This window comes from Opisthorchis viverrini, assembly GCF_000715545.1.
Source record: "Opisthorchis viverrini unplaced genomic scaffold opera_v5_346, whole genome shotgun sequence".
Classification (NCBI taxonomy): Eukaryota; Metazoa; Platyhelminthes; class Trematoda; order Opisthorchiida; family Opisthorchiidae; genus Opisthorchis; species Opisthorchis viverrini.
The window spans coordinates 391,625-403,067 of record NW_008752004.1 but is presented as its reverse complement, the minus strand read 5'-3'; the positions used below and the strand labels follow the sequence as shown (position 1 = coordinate 403,067).

The window sequence follows — 11,443 nt, the reverse complement described above, 5'->3', positions numbered from 1 at the left end:
CAGGCATCTCAATCCGAGAAAACTTCCAGCATCATCGACTACAATGGCTCGGTCACGTGCTACGCATGCCAAAACACCGTCTACCGAGACCAGCGTTGTTCTCCGTGCCTCCTTCAGGATGGCGCAAATTGCGAGGTGGACAGCATATGACTTGGCAGAGTGTTTGAAGCACGTTGGTTAGATGATCGACAACCAAATGACGCAGTAAGTTTTGCTTGTATGCTGTCAAGAGTTTGAGGGAGGACATCGATGGACAAAGAACTGTGCGCGCAAATGACACTTCTCGGTTGCTCAGGCTGAGGAAGAAGGTCCGGTTGAGGTATCGCAGCTTGAGCCTTTGTCACAGCAGTCCGATCTATAAAACAGCGCAAGGATGTAGCGTTTTGTTCGGGGACTCTGTCCCTACCTTCTGGCTCGAAAGTCCGGCCCGAGAATACAGGAGGTATTAGGGTTCTTTCTGGGGACCCTACCCGTAGCCAATGACCCAACAGACCGACCCGCATGGCGGGTAAGCGAAAACAGGCTACTGCTGACACATCTTTTGTTCCTCTTTCACATATTTCTCCCTATCTCCCCACCCCATTAATAACTCTCCTTGTAGGCCTAGCACTTGGGACTGATGACTCCCCTCATCCTGCATCCGATTATGCAGGCAACATCTCATCGTCGCATGGTGCTGACATCCTCAGACATTTCGAAATTAATCTTTAAGTCTCAGTGCCCAGTTTACCTGACCGCCTTAAATATCCGCACTCTGAAGCAAGCAGGACAGCAAGCTGCTCCTGATGCGTGCTATGCCCCACAAACAAGCATTTAAAATGCAAGCACAGTGGTCGAGTTAACCACTTGCTTCCGGCTATACACATCCGGTGATCCGGAGGCTGCTGCGGCAAGATGTGCGTATAGTCCCGAGTCACCGGACAGATTTTTACTTGACTGGATACCCGTTGATAGTCGCCTGCGTGCTGTTCGTCTGGCAAAGCCTTTGAAGGAGTTTCACAAGCGAGAAGTTGATCGATGTCTGTTTGTCATGTCTGATTATGACCCAAGTGACCGTAGCTCTGACGCCGTCAAAGAAACTCTGAATGCCCCTTCGCGGCGAGCTAAAAGCTCAGATATCTTTGTGGTTGCCGGAGATCTGAAGGTAAAATTGGGCAGGCTTAGCACATTTGAGAGTTAATTAAGAGGTTGACATGGATTAGACTCTGTACGTACGGACAGTGGCGAACGATTGCTTTAGCTGCGTGCTGACCACAGGTAATTTTTATACAGTACTTACTTCCGAAATAGTCAAATTCGTCTGACCACATGGTTTCTTCCAACGGCGTTGCGGCCACGAACCCAAAATTGGTCACATTACCATCAGTTACCGATGGCGCGGATCAATAACTGTTTGCCGGTCATTTTGGAACAGACTTGTGGATTCCGACCCTCCGCTCGTCTCGAGTCGCTTATCCCTTCGTTTTTCGGGACCGCCTAAGGTGTGGACAAGGCGCCTGGGAACTGAGACGAACTTACCGAATCATCTTCTAGAGTCTCTTCCAAAGGCTATACCATCATATGTGAATTCATAATGGGACGGAGTTGCCACCTCTTTACACAGTGCTGGGAGTGCCGGTGGCACGGCACCACCAGGCGCATCCAAGCACTGGATATAAGACCGGACAGCAGCACTGCTTAGATCTCGAGGAATATCCAAGCTGGTCCCTAACATAACTTGACGCAACGAATTACCGGACGTCAGGTGAAAGTGAGCGTACGAGCCGACCATGAATTCTGGTGAACCCGAAAAGCCAAGGAAATGGAAGTTACAGAAAGCTGGGAATCTCCGAAGATTGTTTCAATTGATCCATCCGCCCAATCCCCAGAAACCACCTGTGAGCGAAGCCATCAAGGATAGGAATGGAGTGACCATCTCGAATAAAGAACTCCTCGACCCTTTGGCCCAATACTTCGAACAATAGTTATCGTGGCCACCAGCTACCATTCACCTGAAGTCCTACCTGAAGTTGACGTAGAACCCTGGACAATGAACGTGGAACCCCATAGGATCTCAGAGGTTTCATAACTACATGTGTTCTCGAAAGCGCCACCGAGCTCCTGGTCCGGACGACCTCCCACCCAAATTGTGTTAAAAGTGGGGGTGAAGTTCGCAGTCCGCACTTATTTGATCTGCTTGCCTGATATTGGGGAAAAGGGGACCGTCACAGACAACTGGGGACAGTCGGCGACAGTGCTTATTTTCAAAAAATGGCTTGTGGCGAGTGTGGTGACCACAGGCCCGACCCAAATCTGCCATCTTGTCGTGGTGGTTGGGCTACTGGAGTGCAATGGTCCTGCGGGCTATATTGGCCGGAACTCAGTTCCTTGACTGGAGTGCAATGGTCCTGTGGGCTATATTGGCCGGAACTCAGTTCCTTGAGATTCAACCAATGGCGGGAAGGCCAACGGGGAGCAGCCCGACGAACAACAGCAAGTCCCCTTACTGCGAGTAATCGTATTATAAGGCGGTCTGGAGGTAAGGAGTGTGATGCACTGGCTCCGAAAAGGGTCTCCCAAGAAAACCCTAATAGTTGCTGTCTCGCGGTTAAGACCATTGAGTCAAGCTAGGAACAGGGTCCCGGAACAAAACCCTACATCCTCCCGCAGTCTTGTGGGTCAGACTTTTGAGTCAAAGTCGCAAGGTGGGGTACCACCTTGGCAACCCTCGCGGGCCTTCCTCCACCGGCCTTCTCCCACCTTCCCTCCTCACCCACCAAACAATGCAGTGCGATCAACCTATCTGCCAACCCCCCAGCCCCTATTCCGTGTCTAAACTTTCGCCCTAAAAAATAAACAAAAGTAATAACTCACTAACCTCAAAAGATCTGATCCACGTTGCGGCTTTTAATGTCCATATTCTATGTCAAAATTGGCAACCTCGAAGCCTTGCTTTTCCTATATCTCAACGTATGCTGTGTCTCCGAACCACACATACAAGACCCCAATTCGGTCGTGCACCTCAATCCGCTAAGGGCGAGCTCAGATACTCCACATTTCACTCTTCGGGTATCGGATGAACCTGATGCAACAACTCGTGGTATCTACGGTGTGGGTTTTGCATTCAGCCCCAGGGCTGAAAGCGCCCTACTGGACTGGATCCCAGCAAACAGTTGTCCTCGCGCTGTGTGGCTGTCTGGCTCAAGTAAGATCATTGTATGTCGATGAGGTTAACGGTGTTTATTTGTCTTGTCGGCATAAACCCCAACAGAGTGCAGTTCTGAGACTGAGAAAGACTAGTCTTATCAAGATCTGTTACGACTGCTCCGGTGTTAGGTGGAATTACACACAGATTCCGCTTTACCACTCGCAGTCAGGTGATGACATGGCCCGCAAGTTCGGGACGCTTGCCGGTCCGGCATCAAACCGAGATCCCGTTGGTCGAAAGTCTGGACCTAGCAGCCCATCATGACCCAGTATCGGCCGAATACCAGCTGCCAACAGCGCATCCAGAAGGCGTCAGAATTTCCAGAAAGTTGTCGCCGTCTACACGATATATATGAAGTGCTTTGCAAGTATGCTTGACTCGGTTTTGGGCGTTGACTGTTTTGACGTAAACGCTAGCTTGGGAGGCTCAGACTAAAAACTAAGCTGAGGAATATATCATGACTACATTCGTTCAGCAAGAAGGACGGATATAGTAATCATGGTAGGTGATACAATGTCCAAGTTGGATGACTAAGTCCGGAAGAAGCACAGTTAGGTGATAAATATGGGATCGATGTTCAGCGTAGGGACAATGGGGAAAAACTGCTTCAGTTGTGTGTAGATCATCGTCTGTTCCGAACCAGCACGAACTTCCAACAAACTCTCACATCGAGTTACTTGGAGGCCACTAACCGTAAGACAGTCATGGACTCAACTGGACCATGTGGTTATCAGTTACGATAAAGAGCCTCAGTTAAGGATAGTCTTTCCTCCTGGGGTACGCAACTTGACTCTGATCATGCCATTGTGCGGGCCCGCTTATCACTCGGCTTCCCGTCAGCACTAAGCGCGTCAAAGGAGATAAGCTCCGTTCAGCTTCAGCAGCTCAAGCTTATCGACTTGACCTGGCTAGAAAGCTACTGGAAACGCACAGTCATGTGGATGACGAAGACTGCTTGGAGGTTGAATGGAGGCGAGTTAAAGAAGCTATGTTCGGTTTTCCGGACTGTTTTTCCTGGTCATCTGACTTGAATAAATGAACACTGGATATCGTCCAGATCAGCAAACCTTATTACTGCCATGGAGGCCATACCTGCAACTGGCGAATACGATGACGCACAGAGATCCCTCAAACACCGGGTAATCAGGAGCTTGAAGAATGACGGAGAACAGCGGTGGATTAGACGCTGAAGGTCCAGAAGGCTTTCACTGTAGGCAGCAGCCGCGCCCTGTTTTAACTGGTTCAATCAACCGGATGAAGCCTTCGGGTGCAATGGCAGTTAGGCACCGGAAGGGTGCTACAGCTGAACGATCAACCGGTCAGCAAAGCAATATGAAAGTGACGGAATGGCAGTTCACTCCCTCAATCGTCGTCTTGGGTGGTGGGCTGGCCACTTCCAAGAACAGATCAGCTGGTCTCCTTCAACACAACCGCTGGAATAACTCAGTAGGCCTGAATGGAGCTTTGACACCAGCTCGCCATCAACTACAGAAATCAAGCGTGTCATCAATTCTGTAACGCAACAAGGCACCTGGCACGAAGGATGTGCGCCCCGCACTCTTCAAAGAAAGCATCGACGTCTTGATGAACAGTCCGACAACCATGTTGCAGATTTGGAACGAAGACACAACACTGGTCGAATCAACCTCATTGACCGTCATCTCAGTTCTTAAAAAGGGTGCAGGAACGCCATGCGAAAACCATCGTGTTTTCACTCTGGTACCCGTCGCATCTAAGTTGCTCTCTGGTATTAGTCTGCGCAGGTTGATCGATTATCAGGAGAGATTTGTGAGAATCAAGCCGCGTTTCGCACCGCCCGAGGATGAATCGGCCACATCTTAACCTTGAGACAGATTATTGAACAGCGCCACTTCTCCAGACGTCCGAAGTTGGTCGTTTTTCTTGACCGGAAAACTTCTTGTGATTCTGTCTATCGTCAGAAACTTTGACAGTGTCTGGCGATCAAAGATGTCCGTTTCAAATTCGTCCCTCATGAGAGTGCTGTATGTGAACTCCCGTGGGCACACACGAGTACATGGCAAGCTTTCGCCTGAATTCACCAGCTCTAGTGAAGCAGTGTTGCCAGATGTTGCTGTCTTTGATGATGATGAAAGCAGTGCTACTCTTTTCCCACATTTTCTCTTCACCCTTGTTATTTATGTGATGCTTGAGGTTTCTCTGCCTGTCTGTGAAACCTCGGGGGTCGAAATGCTCCCAAGATGTTCGCTCACAGATATGAGTATGCAGACGATATTACTCTCCTTGGTTCAGATCCTTCCCAAATTCAGGCGATTTTGAACAGCCAAAATAAGTCCACCGCAGGGTTATGGATGCACTTCAATCCTGCAAAATGTAAAGTGCTGCTACAAGATTGGGTGGGATTAAACCCAAACATCATGCTTGTAGAAGAGCTAATTGACGTGGTAGATGAATTTGTCCACCTGGGTAGTTGTGTAAGTTCTGGTGGGCCAGCTAAAGATGAGATTAATTCTCAAATCTGGAAGGCCGGGACAGCTTTTGCCGACCTCGGACATCTATGGCGGAGACGTGACGTCAGGGCAGAATTTACATTGCGGCAATGTGATCTATACTGCATCACAGATCAGACACATGGCCTAAACACGCAGAGCATATACGAAAAATGTCAGCGTTTGACAGCGGCATCTCCAAAGCATCGGTCGGGTCTGGTGATTGATAATGTTGAAGAGAGCGGAATGGCTCAGTAATTATAGTGCGAATTTACTGAGTGGAAGGTCCGTGGTTCGAACCCAACCTCTGTATCTCGACTTTTCATGTCCAGGCTTGGGCAGCTTGACAGTACCTACCCCTCGTGCTTATTTCGGGCGGTACGACAGCTGGGTACCGAGTGTTACAGCTAAACGCTTCTTTCTTCCTTAATGCTAAGGTACGCTAGATGGTCTTAGGAAGAAGAAACTCTCCCGTGGTAGATAAATTGCTCGCACTTTATACGTTCGCATCCAGAAGACCATCTGCCCAGCGGCGCTCCTTTCGCGCAGTCTCGTACCGAATGGAAGAGACCCAGAGGTAGGCAGTGTACAACCTGGAAACGAAGTATGAAAACACTAACCAGTAAAATCAGTCGTCTCTCTAGGTGGGGACCCCGGGAATGAACTCCCTAACGGCTAATGACGTTACCAGAGATGGCCTAATGGCGCAGTGGCTCTCGTGCACCGAAGCCATCGTCTTTAATTCGTAGGTATCCAGTTCCCGAACTAACTGAACATGCCGTCGCCTCCAAGGCTTATATCACATTCTCCCACTTTCCGGTGATCGAAACTGTAGTAGCTGGAACCAATTTGCTTATGGTTTACGGTTTATAGCTGAGATAATGAATGTGAATTGCACGTATCCCGGTTGGCTGGTGAAAGCCGAAGTCACTTTCCGAACTTAAAAGGCTAGGGTAGCGTTTGCCAATATTTATGACAACTACGTGACATCAGCTTGACTTGCTGGTTATGGGAGGGGGCCATTTGCTCTTTAGAGCCCTCGATAACCGACCTCGTATTAGATGCAGAAGACTCAGAGGTGGAAAGCCAAGACTTGGTAACAAAGTATGAAAGTCCTCACCAGTCAACTGAGTCACTTTGATAACTGCCGTCCCAGTGGATTCGGGCCGTGCGCGAGACAAACCAATAGCCAGTGACCCTGCCAGATCATCCTCATCATCATCATCATCATCATCATCAAAGTCAGCAGCATCAGTGTTGGCACGAATGCTTCATTACCGTACAACCATAAGGTTCCTCTAGTTGTATGAATATATATGATTATATTAAAAGCCGTAGAGTGAAAAGAAGAGAAAAAGGGTGGTGAGGGAGAGGAGCTAGGGCTAGCCTGTGTCACGAACTTTGATTCACCTACACCCCCAACCGCTCAGTCAGACACTCTGAAAGGAAACTAACACCACGAACGCCACTGACATCTATTAGCCGCCATTTCTTGCAACATCTCCTGCCAAGCATAAACAGGGTCGCAGGGACCCCATCCTGGAAGGCCTACAACACCAACGACAACCAAACTCTTCCTGATCTCTTTCACGCAAAGTCATGTTTTGTCCACCTCGCGGTGGGCGCAATCTTGAGTGAGGCGCGGAGAACAACACTCATCTTGGTCGACGGCGTTTCGGCATGCGTAGCACATGACCGACCCATCGTGGTCGATGACGCTGGACGTTTTCTCGGAATGAAGTTCCTTCAGCACAACCAAACACCCGTTTTCTAATCACCTCGTTTCAAACGTATCCTGCCGGATCAGGCTGTCATCATCATCAACAGCATGACGTCGGTGTTCAACACCAATACTTCGCTGCCATGTCGCGCACCCAGTGGCTGTCCTGTATCAAAGATGTCGTCTTCACTGCGTGGCTCTCACTTCCTGTAATACTGGTCGTCAATAGACCTTTTACGTAATTACCTCAACGAATGGCTCTCTTTCTCTTTTCCTCCACCTCGGTGAAGCTGTAGCAGCTTCGGGGCACGGCTTTTGACCTGAATGACTCCAGTAAAAACCAGGCGGTACAGTGTAATAATAATCGAGAGCTGATAGCAGATCACTTGAAAAGAAGCGGTGAGCGTAATATTCCGGCCGACAACTCCGACGATCAGATGAGAAATCAAAAGATATCGACATCGTGTCCTTACTGTACTAGTTGCGAACCGCACAGCGAAGTAAATAATGTCCATCGCCTCGAAGATAGCGAAGCTCTGGGAGATGAGTGTCCTCCATGAGTGATTATTACCCCTCCGTAATCCTTACACTTTTATATTCTGTTCCATCTAGGGAGCAGAATCTGCCCGCGCACAAAGGTTCCCACATTTAAGGTAATAAACCACCCAGTCATCACTTGAATCTGGCTGCTACGCATACAGTAAACTAGGAAACCCAAGGTTCTACAGCACCGTTACCTAAGACACGTTCTGGACATTGGAGAACTATATGACAGCAGTTAGAAAACGCTGCTTCAGCATTCAACGTCTCAGGCAACTACTGCGGCAGCGACAACTTCAAGGTCTCGGTTACGTTGTTCGAAAGCCCGAAGACGAACTTTGCAAACTTGCACTGGCTCCTTCACTATGTGAGGGTAAAACTGCCGTCTTGAACGGTAGCTGAAGACCTGGGTTAGTACAGTAGGACAAATGGTGGTTCGGTGTCATTACATTGCTGGGACCGGGTCTCAATCTGGAAGACCTAGCCCGTGATCACAGCCGTCCGTGGACAAGGCACGGGATGTCTGAGAAGTCGTCATGCTGTTACAGGAATCAGTCACTCCAGAGTAAGATGATTTCATTGTGATCTTTTCCCATTGTCCTTCAAGGCCTCTGTCCTACGGGACCCTCCAATTCGATCCGGTCCAGCACGTCACCGAGCCTGCCTGAATAGTTGTTGGTCAGTCAGCCACGCACCCTCGATATTGTACCAAGGAACCAACAAGAATGGCTATTGTACAGTTTCACCTCTGTGGACACCATAACCCCCTACACGCAACCAGAGTATCTGCCACCGCAACTCCTGGCTGGCGAATCCCAGCAGTCTAAGAATGGCTGCAAGCAACCTAGACGAGAACATTTCATCACACTTGAACCCAAATAGTGCACAACCCCCCGACAGTTGAGAGAAGAGTGTTTCAGCCTCCAGGAGGGCTCTCCAAAAGATCTTGAATAAAAAAATGCACAGCAATGCCACGACAAACCCAGTATGGCTGAAAAATCCCAAGTTCGTGGCGGTGGACATTCTTCGAAACTTTATGAATACCGCACTTAATGAGGACGGCATCACATTCAAACCTCCAGTCCATCAAGACTCCTTGGTTTACTTCACACGGACTGCGCTGGTTAGCTGGCACCCTTGATCTCCGCTGGGGATCGAAATTAACCGTACTGAAACCTTAAGGACCTGAGTCGAGTTCCTGTCCAGATCTAATTGATTTGCACTCTACCGCTCAAAACGGTGGGTGGGCATATCGCACATGTATATTTCAGCTCTCCCTTCAAACCGAATTCCTTTCACTCAACCGGGAAATGTATGCCTGCAAGCCTAAACACATGGTGAACTATTGATTAACCTGCTTGAAACTAGTCGTCTGAAGCAGCACGGAAGACTCTGAACCGGGCTTCCGAACTCTACGTTGGCGGACTTAACTTTATCACTCTTATCCATCACGATTTCTAGAAGATGAATTCTTTTGCTCCAACTCTGCTTATACCCATAGAAATGATTCAATTGCTTTTAGCAAGGCCCACATGAACGGATCTGGAAATGTTTGGGAGTACGCTCTCCCTTCGTAGACTGAATTTCTGGGAAGTTGTACTATGTGAGTGGAAGTGAACATTATTGATTCCTGATCTGTTTTCATGGCGCATACTTCAATAGTAAATGCTGACGCTTGACTTTCATAGAAACAGGGGGGAAAGTCCTAATGGAGGGCCCAAAGGGAGAATACGTGGACAAAAGTGTCATTGGAGAAAACGACTACAAACAAAACGCCTACATCGCAAAAGAGAAACAGGATCAACAAAACTTAGCAAAATATTGGAACAGGACATAACCAGTGGGATCGGCTAGGCATCCCCTTTGATCACTCAACCAAAACACACCATACGACAGACGAACTTTGGCCACGTAGTCTGGGCATAAAATAAGCTCCATGGAACCAGCCTAGTGTAGTCTTGTGAGCACCATAGCCATATTCAACGAAAAGCACAGAGGCCAACCAGGAAAACGTGAAAATGCTGCAGGAACCAGTTTGGCAGTCCATCCATGTAAGCGAAGTGGCTTGTACCTAACCGTGACGCTCGGGTTTTGCGGGAACCGGGAAGTTACCCATGTGACGAAGCACAAAAGATCCACCACTAGAAAGCGGATGGTTGTTGACTTACTACATGAAACAATCGGCAAAATTGAAGTGAAGGGCGACTGCTATCCGAAATAGGGGACCACCAGTTCTAACTGATTCTACGGTGGAACTCGTACTGGAAGGTCCCTATTCTCGTCAACTCTTCACAAGACTATCCTTTTCTATTTTCTCAAATTTCTCAAAAACTGTTTTTTTAAGACGGCTGCCAAAAACGTGCCAAGACTGTTTTGTCTTTCAATGCAAATCTGGCACTGTCTCAGATGCTCACATTTTTCGTTGGAATAAAAGTCCAGGAATGTTTTTTACTCGTTTTCCTCGTGTTGCAAACATCACCGTACGTTCACCGTGGCTGTGCTCCGTATACACCCGCAATAAAAATAAAAATGTAGATGCGAGACCCCATGGTTGAGGTCCAGAGTGAGAAATTGGTACACATGGAACTAATACTAGAACGTTGACAAGTCGTCATTTTATGACTTGATTGCGTATGCAGACGTTACATGACGCATTCGAGACGTACCAATATAACGCCGGCCGTGATCAACTTTACTGAGCTGTCGCTGAGTTGAGTTAGAATGTTCGTTTGGTTCCACCTCACAATCAGATGGGTCCCTGACGTCGTTTTCCTGTTTGAGGTTACCTTTATTTTTCAGCTTTTTACGGCGCATTGTCCGATCGCCACCCGAATCGTTTGACTCCTCCGTGAAATCCAGACTCGGGTCAGGTGCATTGAAGTCCTTCGGACTCTGGGTAGCCTCGGTGCCAATAATTTCTTCCCTGACCCCGAGGAGATCATTTGGATCCATCAGGAAAAGATCGCCATACGGATCCCTACCGACGAAACCAGGTGGGGTGTTGTCAAAACCGATTTCTGAGAGTTCACTTGGTAAGGGTTCGGAGTTGGTGTCAAAAGTGTCGACCTTGAGAAGCGCTTCGTCGTCTTCAAAATATTCTTGCTTAACCCCATTATCATTCAGCAAAACCCCAGACATGACTAGCGCCGCTTCATCGAAGATAGCCACCGGCAGAACTATTCTTATCCAATCAAAAACGCCGCCGAACTCGATACTCGCAAGTTAAGTGAATTAAAACGAGTTCAAGACATGCTCACAGAACTACGGGTTAATCCACAAAATCGGGGCTTATGATCAGTCTTTCAGGGTAGTCTTCCTTCTCGTTTCTCAGAGTCTTCGGCTTTCTTGGAAGGCACAGGCGGAGAGAAGTGTAGCACCGCTAATTCGGTTCACAGTCCCGAGCAAGCGGCTTATCAACATCCGCAGGTGAGTTTAACTGGATCCTAGATTCATTGTGGATAACTATCAGAAGAAGGTTATTCCATCAAAGCACTTCCCGAAATACTGAAGACTGTTGGCCAATAAAAG

The 11,443-nt window shown here is 48.4% G+C and overlaps 1 protein-coding gene across 1 annotated transcript in view; it reads right to left on the bottom strand.

The window, feature by feature from the left end:
• Positions 1–11,106, bottom strand: part of T265_10224 (hypothetical protein) — a gene marked incomplete at both ends in the record, with an annotated part of 20,077 nt that extends 8,971 nt beyond the window's left edge. Inside the window, one exon of the mRNA XM_009176533.1 lies at positions 10,582–11,106. Coding sequence (XP_009174797.1) covers positions 10,582–11,053 — 472 coding nt within the window. The remainder of the gene's footprint in view (positions 1–10,581) is intronic.
• Between the last annotated feature and the right edge of the window lie 337 nt (positions 11,107–11,443).